We start from the raw sequence: 27793 nt of genomic DNA on the forward strand, positions 1-27793 counted from the left end.
CACGTGATTACAGTGTAGCAATGCACTTTAGCATAGATTACAGAAATGTAAACTAAAGTGTAGATCTCGGCAGGCTAGTATAGATCCGATATCAATACCTACGTTCGGATCGATACTATCGATATTTGAATCGATCCGCCACCCCTAGCCACGGCTATAGAAACTTAATATTACAGACACGTGCAGTATTACAGTGCTGCATCACATACAGGTATCAATTAATTGAAGAATAGAATGAAGGTCATTACTAAAGCAAGAAAACCCATTCTCACGATGTCCAGCATTTCTGTCTTAAAAATGGCCTTGTAAGTATATCTGCAACCAAAAATCAGTTTTCTCCTTGGTCAGCTATTGTGTAAAATTTGCTTAAGATGTTTGCAAGTTCTAACTAGTGCGCTCTCTGACCCTCCAGTCAAAGAATGTGAAAATACCCATGTTATTGTATGCCTGCTTTATTATTGGTTTCTTAGTTTTTTCCAGCAGGTGTATGTGTTCCAGCAGGTGTGTGTTCCCATCTTGGATGAATTCTCCTGCGCTGTGCCTAATATTAAAGCAATAGGCTTCAAATTTCATCAATACAAAACAAGTAACAACAAATTGGCAATGCTCACAGACTATTAGACCATTGATCCCCACATAATTAGTGCTGCCTTTAGAAAATGCTTTAGGCGAACATTTTTATTTTTATCAGATAATTGGTAATAAATGGAATAACAAGAACTTAAATCACTGATAAAATAATGTGATTATGCATGACATGCTTAATAATAATGTTCATGTTAAACAATGTGTTTTTTTAACAATATAATTCACCTCTAATATTTGTTCCTCTGTCCACTGTGTGTTTTGTCTACATGGGGCACAACATTCCTGAAACATGTGTATTTAATTCCAAACCAATATTGTCATTCATTACCATTTTTGCTAGACAGTAAATGTAGAAGTTGTAGAAAGGTTTTCATTTATTTATGAAGGTAAACATTCAGATCATTAGAAGTTGACATGGCTACAGACAGATGATGGGGCATTGTGAGTAACATGACCATTATAAATGTACAGAAAATAATCTGATTTTGAGCAAAAAATAAGAATGACATATATATTTTAAGTGCATGCTCTAGACTCCACAGTCACCCATTTATAAAGCTGTGGAAGATGTTGTTAGGTAGTGCCATCATCAAACCTAAAGGAATATCTTGGAAAAATAGTGTTCATTTCTTTAATACAGTTCCCAAGACATATATAATATACTAAAGCACACTGAAGCCTCTTGGAAGGTAACCTTATTACGGGAGGAGCAAAGGAAACTAAATAATTTATTTAGGTGCACTTTAATGTATAGTATGTATTTTTGTATATAATGGTATATGTATTGTCCTGTATTGTATATATCTATAGAAATAACTGACACAAATCCATATTAAGATGTTAAGATTATTTAAATAATACAACAGACAACATTCAGAGGTATTCACAATCAGACAATGAAAAGCTGTAATAAGAAACCATATGTGAGATGCTGCATAACAGAGGTATGTGATTTCAATCTGTAGAGTTCATGATCAGGGCAGAAGAGTGTGTGATTGCTGTATTATTGTTACTGAACAGCTCCTGAGAAGGTGTTGATAGGTAAAGAAAAAGTCTTGCTCAGATATTTGCTCAGACCTGAGTCATCCTCCATCAGACTGTGTTTTGACTTGCTCTTCTGAACAGAGTATCCAGGGTCTGTGCATGGGGACACCTCTATACTACAGAACATATCAAACAAAGATTTTTTTATTAATTAAATATTGACATCATTTTTCTGATATTAAAGTAAATGCTGCTCTGAGCTTGGATTGATTAAAGACAACTTTTTATATAAGTGCCACCACTGAGTTGAACAGAATTTAAAAGGTTCATTTATGTTACAAGTGACTATCTGCTGTTTATTTACCTTTGGACATTTTTGAAGGTCCTGCTGGAGTCTTTGTCAAGACATACAGTAAATATTTTTTTCTCCAAAGCTCTGATGCTAATGTTGGTCACTCGAAGGGTAGGCTATGAAAAAAGACATTATTAGTAATGCTGTACTACAAATGTGATTTTGCAAAGTAATATAAATTCTTAGGCCCACTTCCTGTTTTATGTTCTTGGAACAAGATTTATTTTAACAAATTACGCTAAAGAGGTACTGATCGATCAGTTTGTAGACAGGACAGCTATTTTGTAGCTCAGTTTACAAACAACAGACTTGAAAATCAATTATTTCTTGAAAATATGTAAACATTATATTGATCTGCAGTCTCATAAGCCATAATAAGAACTCTTGCTAGTTACGATTATTTTTGCTAGTTATCACACAGTGCAAGTTTTATTTGAAGGAAACTACAAGATTCCAGCCCAGTTAGTTTTAATTCACAGCTAATATAATTAAGCACATTCACCTGTGGCTGTGGTTTGGCTGTAAGTAATCCCTGCTGATATAAAAAATTCCGAAAATTGGGAGGAGTGTGATAATTTTTATACGATGTTCTATCAACAAGAAATACATATTGACTAACTGACATTTTTGACACAATATGGCTAAACATTTTATTTTTATTTTATGCTTTAACAGCAAAAAAAAAAAAGAAAGATTTCTCAAAGGAATCCAGCTAGTGTGCATGTTTAAGTGGTGTTAGTTTCAATGCAAGAAACTATTGCAAATGTGGGTGTCAAACACAGTGTCATGCTAGCTCAGTTACCAGAACACACTACAGCCTACACGTTGTTATGTTTTTCACATTTACCAGAATTCTAAATATCCACAACTGTCAGTAATCACCACTAATATTGGACACACACACACACACACACACACACACACACACACACACACACACACACACAAGTTGCAAAGTAAACGTTTAGAATACACATTCCAGACATGCCTATTCTGTTTCCTGGTTCTCTATGTTTTGGATTATGCTTTGTACAGTTGTTTGCTGATTGCCTGGCTTCTGCCTGTTTGCCTTTTACATTTCCGGGTTCATGTTTAAATAAAGGAAGAAATGGGAGGAAAAGAGAAAAATAAACAGCATATACACACACAAACAATGGGCCAGCCCACTGAAAATATCCCCAAACTACTCAATAAAGTTTACAATTAAAAACATATATTTAAATATATATCAGCTGCAGAATGATTCAACTCCTGTGAGAAATGTATTATTTTTATAAACGCTAAGGTAATATTATTTAGGAATACGTAGATGTGACGATTTGTTGTCTGTCAGTAAACAGCAAAACACTGATATACAGCAATGTGAATTCTATGTTCTCTTTTAGAAACTCGAGCTGTGTCAGAATGATTTGGAAACGCGACTGCGTGGTCCACGCTCTGAATAACGTGTGTAATCAGTCAAAATTGTAGGCAGGCTTTACAGCCTCCATGTTGGGGTCTGCCATTTTTCCCTGACCCTGGCCCATGGGTTTTCATGGAAGAGCAATCCCCTCCATAGGATCAAGGTCACGTGGCAATCCCTACATGCCTTAGATATTTGGAGAGATCACGGGGTCTGTGCTTGGAGTCCCTGGTCATCTCATAGTGCCAACTATGGATGCTTCCCTCACGGGGTGGGGAGCGGTCATGAGTAGCCACTCCGCGCAAGGTCTATAGGAGAGTACCCATCTACTATGGGAAATCAATTGCCTAGAGATGCTGGCTGTACTTCTGGCTCTAAAGCTTTCCTCCCGGACCTCAGAGGCCATCATGTGTTGATCCGCTCGGACAACACCTCGGTGGTCTTGTATATCAACCACCAGGGGACTGTGCTTGCGCCCCCTGTACAGGCTGGAGCAGATCTGGAGGAGGTTTGGACCTGTTTGCATCTCTAAAAACGTCACACTGTCCCCTATGGTTCTGCCTATAATCTTAGCAGATCTTAGATCTTAGCAAAATCTAAGCAGATTTTGGATTTAGGTCAATACAACCTGAGGTGAACACAATAATACAAAATACCAAAAAATAATGCCAACTTGGACATGACATGTACATAAGGTGTACAGCCAAGTATGAGTTATGAGTTAGCTTATAAATCCAAGTTTATCAGCAATAATTTCAAGTATTCATGTTTTGTATGACTTTTTCAGTCTCTCACATCACAGTGGAGAAACTTTTGCTCTTTGTTCTTTTCAGTGTTGCTTCAGTACAGTGAGGTTTGCGGGCATTTGTTTATTCACAGGTTTCTTAAGGTGCCATTACAGCATTTCAATAAGGAAAGGCTTGACCTTTGACTGAGCCATTGCAACACCTTAATTCTGTTTCTTTTCAGCCATTTATTTATTTTTTTTTTGATTTGCTGGTGTGCTTGGGATCATTGTCTTGCTGCATGACCCAATCTCAGCCAAGCTTTAGACCTCATACATGGCCTCACACTGACTCTGAAATGCTTTGCTATTTAGAGATCATGGTTAACTCAGTTACTGCAAAACAACCCAAATCATCACACCTTTACCACTGAGTCAACATTTAACATGCTATCTGTTAAGTCAGAGATGTAACTCGGGTTCTTGCAATTTCTCTAAGCATTGCACAGTCAGACCTTGGGGTGAATTTTCTAAAACGTCTACTTCTGATAGGATTGGCAACTGTCTTGAATATTTTCACTTGTGAGTATTGTTCATTACTGATGAGCTTTTAATTGTTTGAAAATGTCGTTATAAGCATTCCCAGATTAATAGGCAGCAATGCTCCAGACCAGCAGAGTGCCAAAATGTTGGCTTTTATCTCATGCAAGCACATGAAGGCTAATTACAATGGAAAACCTTGGAAAAGGCAACACTATCAAATGATGTGTCTCTGGGGCGTGATAAGAGGAAAACATACACTGATAATAACTGAAACGCAACATTTTTCCAGGAACAACAAAGGAGCGTTCATAAAACAAAACCCTCTACATTTTCTTAATCCCCAGCAAGGCAATAAATTAATAGCTCACGCCCTACACCATTAAACAGATACCTGATATAAGTTTATATAAAACACTGCTCATTCTTACCATCGGAGCTTTGGTAGGATTTGGATCGCGAAAATCTACACTGAGACTTTCCAGACCTGTAAAGAAAAATATATCATGCTTGATTAAATTGCAATCCCCATATGCCAAATATTAATGTTTATTCTTTAATTATATACTTTTGTTTCCAGTAGGTGGGGCTGTATGGATTGATACGCTGCACATGTTTAAAGTAATTCCTCTGTCCACTTCTCGATTGCTTACAGAGGCCTGAAAGTGAAAGCAACACAAAAGCTTCCTTAGTGTCAGTACACACCTATAGAGTAATACAGCATTTCAGTAAGGCTAGAAAGAGTCTATTAGCCAGTGTTAATAGATAATAGGCACCTTTCTGTAGTTGACTGCAACAACTACACCAAAATCCTCTTGCATGTTTCTTTTATACCGTACTGATCCTGCAAAAAATAGTGTTATTTTGAAAGACTAACAATTACACTCGGTATGGGCATTGAAACAATTAGCTACCATTGCATGCTTCTGTTTATTTGGATGCTCACCCCTGATTGTGTCTTTAAATGTATGTCTCAGAGGTTTGAATCCAGGAAAGTCCATGTCAAGCTGACACACGAACACCTCCTCTACAACCTTGGAATCCAAACCAGAGAAGGAAATCTAGATAGGAGAAGAGTAAAGTGACCTTTTAGTTATTTAGCAATGTGTTGAAGGTCTGTATACATATTCAGCTGATAGATCCTCCTGTAACCAAGGCTGTATCTATATCTATATCTATCTCTCTCTCTCTCTCTCTCTCTCTCTCTCTCTCTCTCTCTCTCTCTCTCTCATTATATATATATATATGTATGTATATATGTATGTATGATGGTAGTGTAAAAGCCAAATCTGAACACAAAAGAGTTTTAGTAAATGATAAGGGGGAAAAAACAGACAAAGAAGTAAAAGCAGATGCCCCCTGATTTAAACACAATGTCCTGTCAGTTATGTGGCAGCAATGCAATATATAAAATCATACAGATATGTCAACGACTTTAGTTGTTGTTCACATCAAACATCATACTGAAAAATCATCAGAATATCAGTAAATATCAGAAATCTAACTAATATTGGACAGTTAATTATTGATTTGTCTTTCCCCAATCTTTAACTGTCTGTATGTAGAGTTTCGTCCATCAGTTGAACCTGATTAGGTCTTCTACTCTTTTACCCCATCTGCCATGTCACCCAGGTTCTAAAAGTCGTGTGTTCTGAGATCTTATTCTGCTCATAGTGGTTGTAAAGTGTATTTAACTTATTATCGCCTTCCTGTTTGCTCAAGCCAGTCTGGCCATTCTTATCTAACAGCTGTCATTAACAAGGGATTTTAACCTGCCAGAGCGCTGCTCACTAGATGTTTCTTGTTTCTTGTTTTGTTCCTCTATGCAAATCATTTTGAGTGAAAATCCAAGGGGATGAGCAGTTGCACATTATAAACCATAAATTTGCTCTGGAACCTTGAGCATGCATGCATACCGAGAAAATTTTACTTTATTTCATTAACCACATCTCTAGCACTTCTCATGATCTCATGAACAGACCTTAACTGAGTAAATGGGGATATGGACAGGCTGCTGTGCTGTGCGTGTGTAGTATGAGATGATGTCCAGAAGAAAGAAGTTGGGCTCTGAAGACCCGACGACACTTGAGTGCTGTAATCCAAAAAACACATGCATGTATTAAAAAAGTTTAGAAAATGGGTAATTTTGTCTATATGTCTCATTCCATGGACAATTGCATACCTCAAATAAAGGATTTGTTTTACTATAATAATAGTGAGCAGCAGAATCTAGTGAATTATCTGCAATCAAGCATAAAAAAGAGTATATAGTTACCATTTCAGCTAGTTTCAGTATCATGGCTCCCAGATTGTTAATGTTGGAGTTGTACCATGGATCCACACTGCCCAAGGATGCTCCAAGTGTAAGTCTGTCTACATCTGCTGTAGGATTTTCCTGAAAGGAAACATCTAGATTTAGATTTATAAATATTTAGATTTGTAAATTAGCACATTTGTAGTGGCACGAATGTATATACAGTAAGTTATTAGTTTATTGTATCGTATCGTTTATCGAATGACAACAAATTCATGAGGCTTTTAGAGAATCTATTATCCTGCCTTTGAAAATACAGTGAACATAAAAAGTCTACAAAAATGTGAAATAAAATGAAAACTAGGAAATATTCTATAATATTCTACGAAGCTCTCTATCTTCTGTTTTTTAATGAAGAGACAAAATTATACTACATTAAGTCACCTTACGTATACAAACTTTCACATATTCATTTAATAAACTGTCCAGCATTGTTTTCTGAAATAGTGTAATTTAAAATGAGATCAGTATAGTGTCACCTGGCTTGGAGAATTTGCACTGGACTGGCTAAAGACAGGAATATAGTACATTTCCAAGTTGACTCTCTTTGTCAGAAACAAATTCCGCATCTCCTTTTTTCTGCACACATTATCAAAAGTGAAGAGTGTATTTTTCATTTCAATATTAATGATTTAACACAGCAGGGATCAATTACGCAAAATTTAGACAGTAACAAGCATTTATACCTTATATTGTGATAAGCTTTGGCCAGCTTTCCCAGAGTGCTGTCATCACCCATGACCACGACACGAGCAGTAAAGTTCTTCTCATCTTTAAGTATAGAGCTACCATTTCCCCCAGTTCCTCCACTTTCCTTAATGGCCTCCATCATTAAAGTTGTTCTGTTCCCAGCTTTCGGCCACCTCACACATGGCCTTCTGGAGAAGGATAAACTTTTTTGCTGTTCTTGGACATCTATTCCACCAGAGGGCTCAACCATCATAAGGGAGAACTCATTTAAAGGCAAATCTCCCTCTATGCCACTGTCTCTGGATATCGTGGAAATAACAGAAGCACGTCTGGTATCTGCTTCTTCGAGAAGCGAGTTTCGATGTTCAGAGCTCGGCATTAATGTGAAGTTTATCATCTCATTCCCTGTTTGAAAATTTTGCAAGTGTTCAAACAATTGACACATAACAGACACTATTGTGAAAGCTTGATCAGATACCACAGTGCTCACATATCTCATCTTCTTTTGTCCAGACATGGAAGCTAACTTCAGGACTGGGCATTGGAGCTCCAATAAGACTAGCAGGACATGATTGCTCTAAAAAAAAGAACCACAAAACAACTTTAGAGTCCATAAGCATGGTCACTGTCTCACTAAAATGTTACTAAGAACTAAGCGCTACCTGTGCTAATCGAGCACATGATTTCATCGTAGAGTTGGTGTAATCTGGCGTTGTACTGGTCACTTTCTGAACCTCCATCCATTATTCTCTCCTCTACAGTAGCCACAATGGCATGAAAGTATTTTTCCATGTCTTCACCTAAATCCTGGGACAATAATATATAATAAATGAGGAAATGTTACTGAGCTTCACAGTAAATGTGTCTGAAAGAATTGTAAAAATACAGAAAAAAAAAATATGCTAATTGAAGTATTTTCACCTCTGCCTCTTTGTTTGTTTTTTTACTAACAACCTTTTAGCATGTGCTGCTATCTCTTTTAGACAAATGATATTAAAACAAACACACCAATACAAATACAGACCTCCAGAGCTTGTGAAATTCGTTTCCCGTGGCATTCTCTCCCCAGCCCAGCTTGTAGTGTATGCAGTAGAACCCGTCGCTGAGGGGTCAGTGTGTCCCAGTCCAAAGCCCCACACTCCACATCAGCCCTCACTGCATTTAGCAATGTCTCAGGAAACACGGCTGGATCCGCAAACACAAACACTCTGTACAAAACACAACCAACCAAAGAACAATAAGATACTTAAGGGTTAAAAACACTAAACATTAACACATTAAAAATCTGAATTTACTAAACATTCTCTTTATATAGTAAAATCCTGACACTGTGGGATAGAAATATTATCCACAACAGTGTTTACTACACAAACATTGCAACATCTTATACTTTCAGACTTTCTTGTGGTGTAAATATTAGAGCACCACTTTTTTTTTCTCTAAGAGCATACTTTTAGCAAATATAAGACTTGGACAATATGACGGTTCGTTCATAGAAGTTTTTGTGAATTTGCTGTTGCCATAGACAAGCTAAAGTAAAAATCTGGGATTTGTCTTGCAGCTGTTGCTGCCATTATAGAAGCTTAATCAACACAAGACCAATCAGATTTAAGAAATTTGCCATATAATTTTTAATGCCATTTGAAGGTTTGAAACCAGTGACACAAACTGGTTTAATTTAGGAGATAGAAATAGAAAGCTCATGTTCAGCAACTTTTTACTGATTTGAATACAAAATAAATTAGAGCTGAGAGTGTACTACTGCACTGCACAGTACCGCACTGTTGTGCATGACTGACAATCACACACCTCTGCTCAACAATGTGTACCGCAAAAGCAGATTAAGTGTGAAAAATGGGGACGGAAAGCAATTATTTTTGATTTTATCACCAGTATCAGTAAGTGAGTTAACGTTTCCCCACTCACACTTTTGTTATGCATCACTATTCATCAGATAAACCAGTCTACCTTCATTTATATGCATTTTTTTTTTCCAGTAAACACATTTAAAAGAGATTTGTTAACACAAAGAAAGTTTATCTGTGACTTTTATGTTTATCAATTTATCTGTAACTTTTTGAACATAGCAAAATGCCATCTGCCAAAAAATAAATAATCTGTAGTCTTAGTAGTGATTTATTTGACCCAATAGTTAATCTGTGAATGTGTGATCTTGTTGCATTAAAAAAATATGAAATTTCAAATGTGAACATAAAATTAAACTCAGCAATTATCTGAAGTTCTACCTCTCATGAAAAGGATAATGTTCATTCTTTAGGCTGTGCTCAGCAATGACTCTTCTTTGATAGAGAGCACCTGAAACCAGACAGCATATCTGTTAAGGCAACTGCATTTAGTATATGTTTGTGGTTGTATTTTCTTAAAAAAAGGAAACACTTCATGTTCATAAACATTTAAACAAAAAATGCTGACCTAAAGTAGGATTACACTACTGACAAGAAGGAAGTAGTTAAGGAAGAATATCTGTTATTGTAATGAAAAGAATGCATTTCGGCTATCTACATTTCGGTAATGATTACCTGGGATTTTGTGTTCTATTTTGATGTGTTTTGCATAGTTCAGGCCCACAGTGCAGTAAGGCTCAGGTAGTGTAACCAGACGCTTTAGGCATGCATATATCCTTTCACACAGATCATCTGGAATGTAAGCAGACTGCCGGGAAGAACAGATAAACAACATTTTTATAAGAAGTTTTTTTTTTTTAAGTGATAACTAATGCTAATATGATAACCGTGTGATCATTCTGATAAGCTGTAAACCCCGAGGGTCAAAACCAACCTGTATTACTGCATAAGTCAGAGTGTGCAGCAAAGGAATAATGCGAATTTTGCAGTCTATTCTGTCTGCCTAAAAATACAAAAATAAAATGTATTCAACCAGTCAACTCTTATCTGTATATTTACACGAATATACACAATGTTATTTGTTTTTCTGCTGCAACTTAGAAATCTGTATTTAAAATAATATACAGTTAAATAAAAAAGGACAGAATAATAATGTAATGTAATAAAATAAACAAATGGGCAGTGATTGTACTGTTACAATAACAGAACTTTGAATAGTGTGTACCTCAAAAACTGTACAAAGAAAGAAAGAAAGAAAGAAAGAAAGAAAGAAAGAAAGAAAGAAAGAAAGAAAGAAAGGAAGAACGGATTGCATGAATGGTTGGTTGATTGATTGACTGAGTGATTCGAATACTTGTGAGTGAAAGGGTCAACCACTACTAGTATTAGTCATTACCACTACTATTTCCTGATTTCTCTATTAATTAATATTCATTAATGAACTTTAATTCCTAATTGCAAAAGTCTACCAGATAGCTAAAGCTCAAGCAATTAATGTTCATGTCTAAAATGCAAATGCTTCAGAAACATATTGTTGGTGTGATGTTTTTCATTTAGTCAGTCAAATTTAAAAAGGATACATTTACACAATTGATGCAGTGATGTAATCAACACTGCCACCAAATTTACTTAATAAGGCTAATGTACAGTGAGGAATAAAAACTCATTTGATCCCCTGCTGATTTTGTACGTTTGGCCACTGAATAAAGAAATGATCAGTCTATAATTTCCTTGGTAGGTTTATTTGAACAGTGAAAGACAGAAAACCAACAAAAAATTCCAGAAAAACGCATTTCCAAAAGGTTCTACATTGATATGCATTTTAACGAGTGAAATAAGTATTTAACTCCTTCGACTTGGTGGCAAAACCCGTGTTTACAGAGGTCAGATGTTTCTTGTAGTTGGCCACCAGGTTTGCACACATCTTTGGAGGTATTTTGTCTCATTTCTCTTTGCAGATCCTCTCCAATTCGTTAAGATTTCAATGCTGACATTTGGCAACTCGAACCTTCAGCTCCTGCCACAGATTTTCTATGGAATTATGGTCTGATGACTGGTTAGGCCACTCCAGGTCCATATTCTTCTTCTTCTTGAGCTACAACTTTGTTGCATTAACCGTGTGTTTTGGGTTATTGTCATGCTGGAATCACATCCACGACCCATTTTAAATGCCTTCATGATCATTGAAATTTCACGAGGTGAGATCTTGCATAGAGCCCCAGACCGAGGGAGACTGACAGTTATTTAGTGTTTCTTTCATTTGCGAATAATTAACTGCTTTCACCATATGACCAAGCTGCTTGCCGATAGTCTTGCAGCCCATTCCAGACTTGTGAAGGTTTATAATCTTGTTCATGATATCTTTGGGTAGCTCTTGGGTCTTGGCCATGGTGGAGAGTTTGGAATCGGATTAAATGATTGTGGACAGGTGTTTTTTATACAGGTATAGAGCTGAGATTAGAGGCACTCCCATTAAGAAAGTGCTTCTAATCTCAGCTCGTTACCTGTATAAAAGAAACCTGGGAGACAGAAATCTTGCTAAGTAATAGGGGATAAATGTAAACTTTTTAAAATTTGTTTAATTCATTATTTTTTTTATTAAAATTAAAGCCTGATCATTTCATTGTCAGTGGGCAAACATACAAAATCAGCTCAGACCAGGGGATCAAATATTTTTTCCTCTCACAGTATCTATACAAGTCCTTTATTTCAGCATAATGCGGGACGAAATCTTAAATATTGATGAGATCAGAGAAGAGAGAGAAGATTTATTCATCTTTTAATACCTTAAAGCAACTGTCTAGTGTAAAATATTTAACATGGCAGCATAACCTGCTAACTATGAAAATTAATTGTGTTGCAATGTTTTATCATTTGGTTTGCATATTAAAACCAGATATAAAAAAAAAATGTCTAACCTTTTCAAGCTCCTTAACAAGGACCCTCACTAGAGAGATGCTAGTAGCAGGATTATTCTCCACCTTTTTATGCAGTGTCCATCTTAGCATTCCTTAAAAGGCAAGAGTTCAAAAAGTTATTGTTTTGATGATTTTATGCTAAAATTCAATGCTAACAATGAAGCTTTGGTTAGCACGATCATGGGATTATTGCACTTAGGTTATCGTTAGTGAATGTGAAGTTAATGTAAAGTTACCATGAATTTTATAGAAACACTGCTTGGGTACCTTTATTGCAGACAGAACCAGCTTGAGCTTGTGTGTCCAGTTCTCTAAGCATAGCATGAACACGCTGATAGAGGCTCGACTCTATATCTGAAGATACATCACCTCCTGCAGTTTAAGTTCAGATTTCAGAGTTCAGAGTTTTAACAGCACATATAATAGTTTATTTATTTATAATTCACAAAAAGTTTTGATTGTTTTCTGTAGGGTAGGTAATTAAGAGTAAGCACCTGTTTTCGCCATCAGGTTATTGACACTTAGCACACAGGCATACACATAACATGAAAAATGTGAGTCATACTGCAAATCGAAAGCTTTCAAACCTGCAAACAGGGAAAAAAAAGGTTTTGGTTTTGTATATACAGAAATACATAGCAAAGAAAGTTCTATCGGTTTGTTTATTGAAAATACAATTAGGGTTAGGGTTTTAATGTGTTAATACAATATACTATATATCTTTCAAATGAAAAAAGGGAAGAGAAAAGAAAGAGAAACTAAAACTCAGTTTGGAGGTCACCAAAGATAACACTAGTGAACATTGTGAATACCTGGAGATGGGGACACATGGTGAGTTTTTTTTTTAATTACCTGGTCTAAAATATGCTTATGTGAAGCATTTTAACAGCGCAACATGTCACTTGCAAAACCTGTTAGTTTAGCAACAAAGCTTGATGGTAGTGCTGCAAGTGCAGCATTAAGATTTGGAACTGGGGTTCACCTAGATTAGTATTAGTCATGATCTTAGTAGGCTGAGTGCATTATTTGAGTGCAAAACAGCTGAGATCGCTGATGATAATGCACGCAGATGTAATAATTTGCTACATACTACATTTCATCCCAAGGTTTTTTTTTTATCCTAATCTGCAGCACTAAAGTTGCAAAAAGTCTGTGCCCATGATAACTTGTAGCCAAGATTCTTGTACTTGGATGACTTGACCCACTACACCTCAAGTTTGTTAATATATACAAATATAGTTGTAAAGAGTATTCAATAAGAGTGGTTATATGAACTCAAACTTATTTGGGCATTTTCCTCTGACCTCTGTCATTAACAAGGCGTTTACACCCACAGAACTGTCTCTTGCTTGGTTTTCTGTGTAATCTGTTGTGTTTGAAAATCCCCTGTGCAATATATATATACACACACACACACACACACACACACACACACACACACACACACACACACACACACACACATATATATATATATATATATATATATATATATATATATATATATATATATATATATATATATATATATATACATACATACATACATATTGCAGAAAGTATTCAGACCCCTTCACTCACTTTTTTTATGTTTCTTATGTTTGCAGCCTGAACGCTAAACGTTAAAGTTGTCTTATTAATCTGCATTCAGTACCCCATAATGACAAAGTGGAAACAGAATTCTAAAAATGTCTGCAAAATGTATTAAAATAAAAACACTGTTTTTTTTATAACATGCATAAGTATTTAGATCATCTACTTATTTCTTACTTTAAGCTGTTGGCAACAATTACAGCCTTGAATCTTTTTGTGATAGAAGCAACAAGCTTTGCACAACTGTATTTGGGATTTTCTGCCATTCTTCTTTGCAAATCTTCTCAAGCTTGGTTAGTTTGAATGAGGACCGTCAGTGGACACCCATTGAGGTCAGGGCTCTGTCTGGGCCACTCTAGGACATTCACAGAGTTGTCCCTAAGCCATTCCTGTGTTGTATTCGCTGTGTATTTACAGTTGTTGTCTTGCTAGAAGTGAACCTCCAGCACACTGAGGTCCTAAGTGATGTGGAGCAGGTTTTATTTGAAGATATTTCTGTACTTTGTTACATCCAGCTTACCATGGAGCACAGTCAGAGTGCCCATCTGGTTCTTGGTCACCTCTCTTACTAAGGCTCTTCTCCCAAGATTGCTCAATTTGGCCGGTTGATCAGCTCTTGGAAGAGTCCTAGTCGTGCTGAACTTCTACCATTTGAGAATTATGGCGGCCACAATGCTCTTGGGAATATTCAGTGCAGCAGAGATTTTTTTCTAGCCCTCCCTAAATCTTTTCCTTGCATTAATCCTCTCTCCGCAGACAGTTCATTTTACCTCAGGGCTTAGTTTGTGCTCTTATATGCATTGTCAGCTGGGAGACCTTTGATTAAAAGATGTGTGCTTTTGCAAATCAAGGCCTAGAAACATTTTTGCAACAATCAGGGGAATTGAAAGCGTTTTGTTTTCACTTTGTCCTTATGGAGTACTGAGTGTGGATTTATGAGAAAAAAATTAATGATATCAGGATATGTGTGTGTGTCTGTTTTACATTTGATATTTAATTTTATAAAGATATAATCTATTTTACTGTTCTTCTTATTTCAGCATCCTTTAACAAATGTCTTAATTCCTTTCATCCTTCATTCATTCACTCCCTCAATATGCAGAATTGTCAGGATTTTTCTCTTTCAAGAGGAAATCTTAAAGCTGGATATAAAACGCTAAATAATTCATATCGCTAGCATCAAGGATGTGGCTAGTGGCTGCTGCTAATGATTCTTTAGAGTTTTCATGCCTGCGCAAAACAAATCTTATTTCGGGTACGGAGTGAGTATTCACAGTAAAACTGCGCTAACTCTAATTTATAGTTTCGTCTTTCTTTTCAAACCCTGGCATTGTTGTGCATGTTTTTCTAAGTTTAATAATAATACAAATAAAATGCACCCAAACTGCGAGGCAGAGACTAAATAAACTTTTGATCCGTCACTTAATACGTTCCTGAGGAAACTCAAATATGTTTCAACTTAACTCAAATATGTTTCAACTTAAATATGTTCCACACGTAGAAAAGTATTTCATTCGGTACACTTGTGTACAGAACCGAAAGCCCCGGTCTGAAAAATATCGGTACGAATACGTGTACCGTTATATATATTGCGCCAGCCGTGAGCGAGTGGGGGGAAAAGCTGGAGACTAATCAGTGCGCTCTGTTTCAGTCCGGTGACGCCAATAAAGAGGAGACGAGCAGAAGGGTCGCCGAACAGTAAACGCGGGCGTGCGCTGGAGAAAGGCGTGCCGGCCGGCCGCGAGGAAACTCGGGCGGGCGCTAGAGAGAGGAAGCGTGCCGATCCGCGAGGGGCCGACGGCGGACGTCAAGAGACTGTGGTTGAGTCCTGGCGTGAGTCCTGAATAGGAAAGCGCCGGGGTGAAAACGGAAGTAAATAAAGAAGCTGAACTTTTGCCTGTGTCTCTTTCTTCCAGCGCAGAATCAGTGGGATATGTTAGACACTATATATATATATATATATATATATATATATATATATATATATATATATATATATATATATATATATGGCTCTTTTCTTCTGTCAAATAGGACTGATTGAATAAGTTCAAGTTTTATCCAGTTACTTTGTTACTTCAGTGTTTTAGTTTGTTATATTCCAGAAATGGTTTTTTTTATTCCCTGGACATGCTATCAAAAATTTGTGCTACAAAAGATTGAAAGCTGTTACGCAGTGTGGCGGTCAGTATAAATAAGCCACTTGAACTCAGAGCTATGACGCATTTCCATTTTTAAGCTGTGCGGTTCTGACAGTTCCAGTAGCAGTCACATTCATTAGTTCGTCCTTATTTAGTTGTCCACTACAAGGTATTCATTATTCAATATTTTCAAAGACAAATTAGGAATTTTATGAGTACAGCTGTGACCCCCTCTGCACACCATCTTGAAATGTGAACAGCTTTAAGCTTCCACAGCTTATTATATAAAAAAGAATCAAATAATATAAAAACTAATCAGTAGTAAACACTATACTATGAAACAGGAAAGAATAATATAAAGAAATGATGAACGTTTGGAGGTTTGGATAGTTATACTCTACAGCATAAGACAATGTGGTGTTGGCAATGTACTAAATACAAGAAAAATGTGTTTCCCTTTTACGACAAGTAAACATTTTCACGCTAGAGATTTTAGAATACATTATAATGTGAAAAGGTAAAGAAAAATAGAGAAAAATCAACAAAAAGTGGCTTGTACTAATAAGAGTCATCAGTGGAAATGCAGTAGTGATTTGAATTCAGTACAGTTGTTAGTCCCAAAGTTCAGACACTCAGAAAGAGCATGAAATTGATCCAATCCATTGTATGTCTATTTTAACAGATCACATTTCTGAATTGAAACAGTAAACAAAGTTACTGATCAGACATGTTGAATACAAAACAATGTCTTTGTATTTGCCATGGCATTATACGTACGTATGCATGTACGTAAAATGCACACAAACGTGTTAACACAAAACTGAAAAAGAAAGCACACAGCTTTACATGTTTTTTACAGATACAGTATTGCTACAAAAGTTGTGTAAGTATAAGATAGAATAAGAGAAGTGAAGTTCCACATACCCTGGATAAAACAGTCATCTCTAATCCAAATCCAGCAGGCTTTAGATACCTTCCTTAATGCAGCTGCCAAAAAGCAAAAATTTTACATTGAGGTCATTGTCAGTAAGTTTCTCTTCCTCATAATATTATCATTTGTGAAACTTGTGTGAGTGAGTACAACTAGATGGGGCCAGGCAGGGAGGCGGACGTAGATGGTGGCTGCCAAAGGCCACACACACACACACACACACACACACACACACACACACACACACACACACACACACACACACACACACACACACAGATGCTCATACAAACCCATACATGCTTGTCCCCACTTCCTATTCTCTTATAGACTTGCAAGTTTGGGTTTCCTGTCTTCTGAATGTGTGGGTGTACATGGTCTAACATAACATATTTTTAGTTTGAACTCAAGCTCAAGGCCTTACTGTCTTGGTTGGTTTCAGAGACAAGATGGCCAGATAGAAAGTAAAAAACATTAAGAGGAATTCTAATAGTAAAAGCTCAAGGCCAGACTATAAATTAGCTGGTGGTCAGCACTGTAGTAAATTACACTGGGCTAATCTGTAACACAGGTAGGAGGAAGTTAAACCTGGGGCTTTTCACTTCTGTTGAGTAAGTAAGGATAATTACAGTATGTGTTGAGTTGAGTTCACTTATATTTGAGGATGTGGATAAAGACAATGCTTGTATTCGCTATTTCCACTTTTTAAAGCCAAACATGGTCACAAGACCTAGAATCCACAGATACCTAATAGTTATATAACATCTACATGAGCTGAAAAAACAAAATTCCAAACATAACCCATTTTTTCAAAACTATGAGATGGATTCTTTTTATGAGAAAAATAAGGAAGAATATTAGATTTTACAGTATGTGGTGTGACCTGGGAAAACCCATAACGTGTCACTGTGGCTTAATTGTCTTAAAACATTTTTTTACATCCAGATATGTTTAACTACTTGGCATTGCAATCCACTCATTTGACTGATAGGTGTTTCTAGCTACCCAGGTGTGCCAAAGAAAACCTCCACTGTACCATTTGGTGAAAAAGACACTGTGACAGCTATAAAGTCAAAAACAACAGTCAGTGGCACTGCCAACAACCTCCCCCAAACAGGGGTAAAATTCTCAAAATCCACTGTTCAAAGATGACTATAAAGTGAAATTAAATGCTCATTCTACAAAATGCATATCAACATTAACAATAAATGTAATTCACATAGAAGTACAAAGATGACCTACAAAACGTTATGGAAAGAAGGAAATCGTCTGCTAGTGATCACACAGTCGACCTGGTGACATGGCATGTGTTGGAACAGCCTCACTAATCTTTATTGATAATGTAAAATATAATAATAGATCAGAATGATTTCAGAATCTATTGACACATTCTGTCAGACAATTTACAGAGAAAAGCATGCAGTGTCATTAGGAGGAACAACAACATACAGATAGACAATAAGTAGCTTCTTATTTCTTAAACAACTATGCCGGAGACATATCCTGTGGTAATGGAAAAGATCTTATTCTGTTTCCGAAGGAACAAATTATTGGCCTGCACAAAGCAAAGAAAATAACTAAGGAGATTGCTGAAACTATTCAAATTGGGTTAGGACCGTCCAAGGCATCATTAAAAGCTGGAAAGATAGTGGTGAACCATCATCTTCGAGGAAGGAATGTGGTTGGAAAAAACCTTGAATGATGGTGATTGTAGAAATCCAGCCGTACAAAAACAACACTAATGATGTCAATGTTTAATACTGAAAGTAAGAGCATTTCCACATGCACAATGCAATGAGAGCTTAGACTAAACTGTTGTGTAGCCTTAATGAATCTTCTCATCAGTAAGGCAAATTAAAGGCTTTAATTTGCTAGGAGCATAAAGAGTCCAGATCTTAACCATATTGAGAATCTTTAGGATGTGCTAGAGAAGACCTTATGCAACAGTCCATCTTCCATCATCAATAAAATAAATTAATGTTAGCGAATGCTTGCCATAATCAAAGCAAAAAGGTGGCCCAATGAAATTCTAGTGTGTGACTTTTTGTTTATCCAGGCAGTGTTTATTTACATTTTTATCTTGACACCTTTTATGGTGCCAACTAAAATCAGTAGTATTATTGAGAAATGAGAAAAGCTGATTAATTAAGAAAGGATTCAACTATTCCTGCTTAAAAAAATAGACAGCTTTGTAGAAACAGTGTGCAGGAAATATAAAAAGTAATTTATTAGACATACCTACCATTTTATGACAGATAGAGTCTATATAACTCTTTTATACATGCATAATTCGTGTTAGTCATCCTCTAGCCCATCACTGGTTTCTGACCACAGCAGGTAGTTGCTTTGTATTTCCGATTGCCATAGCTTTCATCTGGTCACAGTGAGGTTCATAAAGCCCAAACCATATTATAAGAATATCATTAGCATGTAGGTTAACATAAAGAATATGGGAACTCAGAACTCATAATATTGCATAAATCAGGAATGCACTAATATAAGACTATATATTAGTTATCTATGCTAAATAATAAATTCCCATATATGTACTACTCTTTACAACATTACAAACTACATTTACTGACTACTAGTTTAACTCTATATATAGAATTTACAGGTGGGGGGCTTAAATTGTTGAATGAATACAAAATGGCCCCTGAAAACCTTTCACTTCATGTATTTCAGAGTTGGGTTCACTTTCAAATGGTTTGCTCTGGACTTCCCCTTTTTCCTAAAATGAGCATTAATTCTACCTTGTCTTGTACTGATAACTTCAACTTCCTCTACTGTTGAAAAGGCAGTTATCTGTTAACTATAAGACTTGATACATAGAAGACAGTGATAATAGCGGCCCTGTGTAAAATTTCTATGTTGATCGTACACACAATAAAGTGTTCGGTTTCAGGTGGATTTACATTAGCTTAACAAGCTATAATCTATTATCAAAGGTTCTTTATATGAAATCTAATTATACAAGTCAACTAGCAGAGTGCTCAAATGGTTAACTGACACATTGGATGTGAGGACGTCATATTATTTTTGGTTCACCTGTCATTCAGGAGGTTCCTCATTTAATACTGCGTTGAAAAGTGAATAGTGAAACATGATTAGATTGAAAAAGTTGAAGGTTGAAGGCAGTGCATTTAAATTTTGAAATAATACTTCATTCCAATGAAGACAATTGTGACCAGCAGTGTAAGGCAGCAGCAGGCCAAAGTTACTTGTACTTCTTTAAGTATTATGGGTGAAAAAAAAACACCAACAGAAAAAAGAACCAGTCATGGTCTGAAAGAGGAACCTCTTTCCACACATCTTTTACAACTCTTTCAGTAACTTGCTAGTGTTGGATGTGTGTAGGGGTAAGATATTTCCATTGCATGCAATCAAAGGAAATAAATAGCATTCAAAGAGGAAAAAACTTGTGTACAATGGGTTTAAATTATATATTTTTTTTATTTAAGAAATAGATCCTGGAGCAGTGAGACCTCAAGGCAATACCACTGTTACTGCACTGCCAAAAGGAAACAGCTGTAAATTATACACTCTGTAACCACAGTATGGCAGTATTTGCCTGCATTAATACCAGACATTTAGAAGCATGCAATTTGTCTAGAATGTCTTTGTATGCTTTAACATTAAGATTTCTCTTTATTGAAAATAAAGGACACAAATCTTCTTGAGAATAACAATGCCTCTGTGCTCAAAGTAAGCTTCTTAAAGATTAAAGAACTAGAGTGGGCTGCACAGTGCCCTAACCTTCACTCCACTGAAAACCTTCGCTATTGATTGGACTGTAAACTTTGCATCCGGCCTTCTTTACAAAAAGCAGTCCTGGTATTTGGTGGAAAAAGCTTCCCCGCTGCAAGTAGTACCAACTTCACATTAATGCCCATGGATTTAGAATGAGATTTTTAAAAAGTACACTGTGATAAGTCAGGTGTTTACATACATCATGTAGCATATTTGATTTGCTCTTATCCGAGCCTTTATAAGACAGGAATTTTATAAATGTGGGCCTTATATACAACATGTACTGTATGTTAACGAATTGTTAAATAATTTCAATTTTAAAATCGAAGTGAATGAGATTTTTTTATGTTTTAGATAAATGTGGAAGGGAGGTGGTAGCTCAGTGGTTAAGGCATTGGGCTTTAGATCAGAAGATCACAGGTTCAAATCCCCCCACCACCAAGCTGCCATTGCTGGGCCCTTGAGCAAGGCCCTAAAAAAACCCTCCCCTGCTCAGTTGTAAGTCGCTCTGGATAAGGGCGTCTGCCAAATGCGGCAAATGTAAATGGAAGAAGGTCTCATCAAGGTTTAAACTCTTTGTATGAGTCGTTATATTTTCACACATAAACCAAATAGATCAGTTCAGTTAATAAGTTCTAAAAAGATATTCACATTAGTAAAAATTACATTTAAACTTTAATAGTATAAGTTAAACTAAATAGTAAATATTTCTTTCATTAGCTCTTGACTTATTAATGATGACTAGGCCATTTAGCATTTCAAGACTCTGGTGCTTTATTTTCTGTCAGCTCTGTCTCTCACCACACGATGTCGCTGTCGTATTTCCTTGTGCAGTTCTTAACGAGTCTAAACCACAGGTGGCCAAGGATCGTTTAGGCATCAAGTAGACCATTTAAAATTAAATTGCACAGACTTATATTATATTTGGTTTTTATTATAGTCATAAATCTACCTGCAGATTGCTGATGTATTTTTCCTACTTTCTTGTAATAATGTATTAATAAGCATCACAATGCAATTACATAACAAGTCCTAAAATAAAGGTTATTTTTAGATTTGGTTCTTGTGATACAGGTAATAAAATAATAATTGCAATTCTTCATAATAATTTGTGATACTTGTTAGATAACTAAATCTATTCCGAGTTCTTATAATGTTCATTCTTATTATAGTCACCAAGCCCCCATGATTTACAGGGAAACCAAGTGCTGTGCCTTTGCATTTCAGCAGGACTGGATACATCTTTTATACTCTATGTGTTTTTACTAGGAAATACTGAGTGTATTGTGTCTTTAATAATTACTCCAGGTTTAAAAATGGAGCATGAGGACAAGTCCTGTACCTTGGAGGAATTCCAATGGTAAAGGTATAATTACCTTCACAGGTGAGAGAATAGACAAAGGTACAAAAGACAAGCCTTACTGTAACTGGGGTGGTCTCCTCAAGCTATACCCTTTCTTCAATATATATCTTTCACCTGGATAGAATATTTTATTGCATTATTCACATTCACTGTGGTCTGAGTTCTTTTTCCGACGTGAGAACCTCAAGACGTGACGCATTCTATCACATTTTATTCACATGATGTCAGAAGGTGCAATTTCCTGGGTACACATCTGGATGGGATGCCAGTCTATCAAAGGGCACACATTCACACTTTCATTCAAGTTGTAAGCAATGCACACACACACACACACACACACACACACACACACACACACACACACACACACGTTTTAATTTTGCAAGAAAAAGAATACATATTTGACTTGATTATCAGCATGTAAATATTTTATAAGTGCCTTTTCCCACATGATGGTATCACAGTGCCAAGAGAGCTTTTTGTGTAAGTATATAAAAAAAGGAGCTTAGTCAAGGGATGCACTCTGTGGATATACAGGGGTTACTGGTGTAGTTTACAAAACTAATTTTAGTAATTACAATCCAAATCTACATACGATGGACATGGATTAAGGATATCATTGGGCTGAGGGTTACTAATCACCTGCCCGTGGATGCCCCCTTTGGAGTGCAGCCCATTCCTCTGAGCTCAAACTCAGCTGAATGAGTGGATTTCAGTTCACACAGAGGCAGCAGCGAGAGTGAGACACACACTCAGAGACACTGCGGTGTGAATGAGTAGGGGGGGAGCGTGGAAGAGAGAAAGCTACCCTAGGAAAAATAATAGCAGGTTTTCTTTTTCATGTAGTTGGCGTTTGGTTTAAGGGGGAAGAGTACAAGATTACAACATATCCGGGCGAAAGTGAGGAAGAGAGTGAAAAGAAAAAACGGAGCGCACCCTGTAATTTCTTGAAGCCGTTGGCCATAATCCTCAGCCCGGTTCAAGCTGTTTCCTCGCGCGACTCATTTTAAACTTGCTATAGGACACAGCAATAGTGCGCGCTTTCATATTTTTTATTTAATTTTTTTTTTTTTTTTTTGCATTAGTAAGTGCATGTGGTATAGAGAATTAAGACGTCGACTTTGATTTGGAATAAGACGTCTCGGTGGTTTTTAATGTCGAGAACACGTGCACCAAAGTGACAAGTCTGCTCCCATCTCTTGATTGCATGCGCGCCCGCGCAAGGAGTCGATCTGTGCGGAGTCTGAAAGCGCGCGCGGAGACGCAAAACTTCTCGGTTTTCTTGGCAACCGGCGGTGCGTTCGGGGCAACGCGAACTCGTGAGGGACGAGGGACGATGCTGCGGCTGTTCGTGGCGTGGAGCACTCTGGTGACGCTGTGCGTGATGGTGGAGGGAGCGCGCGGCGGCGGCGGTGGCGGCGGCGGTGGCGGTTACGGCATGAGCATGTTCGCCGCGCAGTCCTCGCCGCCTGACCCGTGCTACGACGAGAACGGCAACCCGCGCCGCTGCATCCCCGACTTCGTGAACGCGGCTTTCGGCAAGGACGTGCGCGCGTCCAGCACGTGCGGCAGCCCGGCGGCGCGCTACTGCGTGGTGAGCGAGAAAGGCGACGAGCGGACGCGCGACTGCCACACGTGCGATGCGACCGACCCGAAGAAGGCGCATCCGGCCGCGTACCTCACCGACCTCAACAACCCGCACAACCTCACGTGTTGGCAGTCCGAGAGCTACGTGCAGCACCCGCAGAACGTCACCCTCACGCTCTCGCTGGGCAAAAAGTTCGAGGTGACCTACGTGAGCCTGCAGTTCTGCTCGCCGCGGCCCGAGTCCATGGCCATCTACAAGTCGATGGACTACGGCAAGACATGGACGCCGTTCCAGTTCTACTCGACGCAGTGCAAGAAGATGTACAACCGGCCGAGTCGCGCGGCCATCACCAAGCAGAACGAGCAGGAGGCCATCTGCACCGACTCGCACACGGACATGCAGCCGCTCGCCGGCGGGCTCATCGCCTTCAGCACTCTGGACGGACGACCGTCGGCGCACGACTTCGACAATTCCCCCGTGCTGCAGGACTGGGTCACGGCCACTGACATCAAGGTGACTTTCAGCCGCTTGCACACGTTTGGCGACGAGAACGAGGACGACTCGGAGCTGGCCCGGGACTCGTACTTCTACTCCGTGTCCGATCTGCAGGTAGGGGGCCGCTGCAAGTGCAACGGACACGCGTCGAAGTGTGTGCGCGACCGCGACGGCAACCTGGTGTGTGAGTGCAAACACAACACCGCGGGACCGGAGTGCGACAGGTGCAAACCCTTCCACTATGACCGGCCCTGGCAGCGCGCAACAGCCAGAGAAGCCAACGAGTGCGTCGGTAAGTTCACCTGACACTTATATTAATGGATTAAAATTTTTTACGCCCAATTATAATAAAAGTGATCATACAATATGAATAGATTGAGAGCACAAACAAATGCGCGCAAACATGCGTAAAGCTTTCATTCTCACCTCCGTTTTAAGGAATATTGCGGTTCAGGCGCAACGTCTAACGAGCCAGCATTTATAATTGCCAACACCTATAAATGTGTTAACCAGCCTAAATGAACTCAATGTAAATAATAATAGTATATCTAAGTTTATACAGTATAAAAAGCATTTTACACACATGCGCACACAGAACGTCAAGCCCTAATTGAAATAAAAAACAGCAAGAAATCATTTTAATTTCCCTACATAAATTACTTTTGATTATCAGTTGAAACTACCCAATTGGGTTATGCTATTAATATATAGAGATTAATTTGAGAGAAATTTTACAATGTGGCACATGGTATTTTCAACCATTGCTTAACTTAATGAGTATTCTCTGATTAGTCTGTAGATTTGATATTGTCATTATCCTGCTATTATTGTTGGCCTGCATTGTTATATACTGGGTGACACAAAGGTGAGCAAAAAACCTCTTTCATTGGACACCGTCAGCTGCTGCTACACTAGTTAGATTAGTCTGCGCCGTTTCTTGAGGAAGGAAACCCCAACACCACAGAGGTTTTAGCAGGGACTCATGCGTGTCATGTTGTTCCATGGCAGGTGGCTTTATCAGATCAAGGCGAGATTATATCAGCTTTGTTGACATTTTTGGCATGTAGGGAATAAACTGCTACTTTCTGCCAAATAAATTACACCGAGTGGGGAGGAGGCTGTTTTCTGATAAGTCTTGAGATAAATTCTGTGAAGGAGAGGAATTAATGAGGGCTTGCTGATTCTCCTGATCAAATTTATAACATGTTCCAGGCAATCGACTGTTAATTAATCTACCATTGTGCACTGATGAAAGGCTCAGGATTTGGCAAGTTACATTACTGACAACAGCACAGAGCAAATCAGCCCCGAGACAATTTGACCAAGACCTGTATCTGTTCTCTTGTGCATCAGTCTCTGAACTTTTCCCACTTTACCTTGTCGCTGTTAGAATCAACAATGTATCTTGGTCATGTGCCATCTGGAATCAGGTTTGCTATCACGAATGATCTTGTAACCGCATGTATGTGTGTGTGAGTGAAAGAGCGATAGAGAAAAAAAGAGAGAAAGAGCATAAGACACAGCTGGAAGGTTGAAGGCTGCTGCTACAGTCCAGTGATTAGATATAAAAGAGTGAATGGGTTCCTGCTCTGCACTGGAGGGATGTGTCAGTGTCTCTCATCGGAAGAGCTACAGGTATGAGTGTGAGGATAACAAAGCAAGATTTCCATGAAACTGGCATATAGGGGCAGCTTTATTTGCAGAACTGAGTGGTGACCAACATTCCAGCCTGGTTTTTGCACGCAATGTTTTGGACTCTATCAGAGTGGATTGGTCAATAGAAGAAAGTTTGGCCGAAGTATCTAATGCATGGATTACAGTCTATGCATCAGAAGTACATGATCAATTTACTCTGGTGATTATTCCAAGACACTTGACTCACCTTGCATTTGTAGATTTGTAATATTGGACTATTTATTTATCTATTTGTAATAATAGAATTCACCTCTTAAGACACATACAGTAAACGTATCAGTGATACATCTTGCACTAAACATACACAGAAATGTGCATATGTTCAGGCATTTCAGCAATAAAATGTAGTTTGTGTTTTTTTAAACTTCATAGTTATTTATACCAACACACTCCTGAAGTAGTGAATGTGATAAGAATTTAATTAGTTTCTGCAGTCGTATGCTGTCTAGATGGCATTCAATTTAGGTTTATATTAATGAACTCTATATAATATGTTTTAGATTCTATTGCCAACAACCCATTCACAACTACTTGTGGATTATTTTCCTGCATCGGTTTGCACTGTAGCGTTTTATTTTCATACATAATCTATATTCTTTTCGGACCATAGTTAACATCCATTATGATTTTTGTTATCCTATAGTTGATTTTAACATGAGTTGTTGTCGTGGGTCTAATGTCACTTTTAACTTTTCATTACCAGTTAAGTTTTTCCACTCTGTAACTCTACCCTAATTAGTGTCCATGATGAAATCTTCTGATTCTGCTTTGTGTCTTCTTACAGTTGATATTATAGTCTCAGGACTCAGTAAAGCAAATACCACCAGCATAGCTCACCATCTCATAGACATGTTAGTAGGCTCCTGAGCCAGAGACAGGTCATTCAGTGAACAGCACTCTGTCTGTATACACATTATCAGAGCCAGAGCGAGGGATGATCAGCCAACCACATCACACACATGCCTGGCTCAACCTGTATGCTTTCTTAGCTTGCTACGGGGGTAAATAGAGCTGCAGGATCCTTTGTGCCTGATAAATTTGTCCCTTGGTCTTGCACAAGGAAAAATTATTTATCCCATACAGAGACTATATCTGCCAGTCTACAAAAAGAGATCAGAGAGGAGGGAAACAGCAATCATTTGTCATTATATAAGCATGAGATTATTTGAAATTGTTCTCAGAGAAGGCTTTCATTTAAAAAAAAATTAAACTCTGGGCTTGAGCATCCTTATCCTCATGTTTATTTGAGAGGATGTTGGTTAGCATCAAGTTGAACAGAAGTCTCCCGCTGTGTGCACAAACATGTCCACAGCAAGCAGTGGAGTTTTGAAGGGCCTGTGATTATATCAGTAGCATATTGGCTTTTCTCCCAGTCAAACCAGCATTGTGCTCAGTGTGGAGTCCTAAAAATAGACACCAGGCACGGTGGTCTTCAGATTTTGTCTTTTTGTTTTTGCCAGTGTAAACTCTTAATTGGCATTAATCCACAGTTGTTCTGCATGTAGAGTGTGGTTAAAGTGAAGTACCCCACTGTTTGGTAAAAGAAAACCATACACAAATGATATCTGTAAAACTAAAAAGGAATGCATTTGAGGGAATAAAACCTAATAGTTTCTCAGGCTTTTAGAAACTGCAGTTTGTAGTATTTTGTTGAAGAAAGTCAAACACGAGGGGTCTCTACCAAATCTGGATTGGCTCATTGGGAATTGCGGGTCTGCGGAGCATCTGTGGGTTTTATCGTGTTGATATTGGATCATGAGGTGGCTGAAAGAATTTTGTAAAAAATAAAATGACATCAGGTCATCACCACGTGAAACTCTCCAGCATAGCAGCTTGCCACTGCCAGAAGTTAAATTTAGT

General features: G+C 37.8%; 2 protein-coding genes across 3 annotated transcripts in view; one reads left to right on the forward strand and one right to left on the reverse strand.

Moving 5' to 3' along the window:
• Positions 1-947: 947 nt before the first annotated feature.
• On the reverse strand, positions 948-17224 carry pik3r6b (phosphoinositide-3-kinase, regulatory subunit 6b). 2 transcript variants are annotated; one of them, XM_046865734.1, is made up of 20 exons: positions 17036-17224; positions 12872-12964; positions 12645-12749; positions 12378-12469; positions 10394-10462; positions 10135-10267; positions 9841-9910; positions 8619-8802; positions 8257-8401; positions 8085-8171; positions 7591-7999; positions 7384-7483; positions 6866-6985; positions 6572-6682; positions 5537-5651; positions 5367-5434; positions 5159-5249; positions 5022-5077; positions 1937-2040; positions 948-1743 (listed from the first exon to the last, which is right to left on the reverse strand). In XM_046865734.1, the coding sequence occupies exons 2-20, from the start codon at positions 12882-12884 to the stop codon at positions 1671-1673; spliced, it is 2145 nt and encodes a 714-aa protein (XP_046721690.1). In that variant the 5' UTR covers positions 12885-12964; positions 17036-17224; the 3' UTR covers positions 948-1670. The 2 variants fall into 2 exon arrangements, with proteins under 2 accessions (XP_046721690.1, XP_046721689.1); XM_046865733.1 differs by having other exon boundaries at positions 948-1748; positions 17036-17222.
• Positions 17225-22498: 5274 nt separating this feature from the next.
• ntn1b (netrin 1b) overlaps positions 22499-27793 on the forward strand; it is a 43668-nt gene continuing 38373 nt past the window's right edge. Inside the window, exon 1 of the mRNA XM_046866511.1 lies at positions 22499-24530. Within this exon, the coding sequence (XP_046722467.1) occupies positions 23363-24530 (1168 nt within the window). The 5' untranslated portion in view covers positions 22499-23362. The remainder of the gene's footprint in view (positions 24531-27793) is intronic.

Source organism: Silurus meridionalis, chromosome 14, assembly GCF_014805685.1.
Source record: "Silurus meridionalis isolate SWU-2019-XX chromosome 14, ASM1480568v1, whole genome shotgun sequence".
Lineage (NCBI taxonomy): Eukaryota > Metazoa > Chordata > Actinopteri > Siluriformes > Siluridae > Silurus > Silurus meridionalis.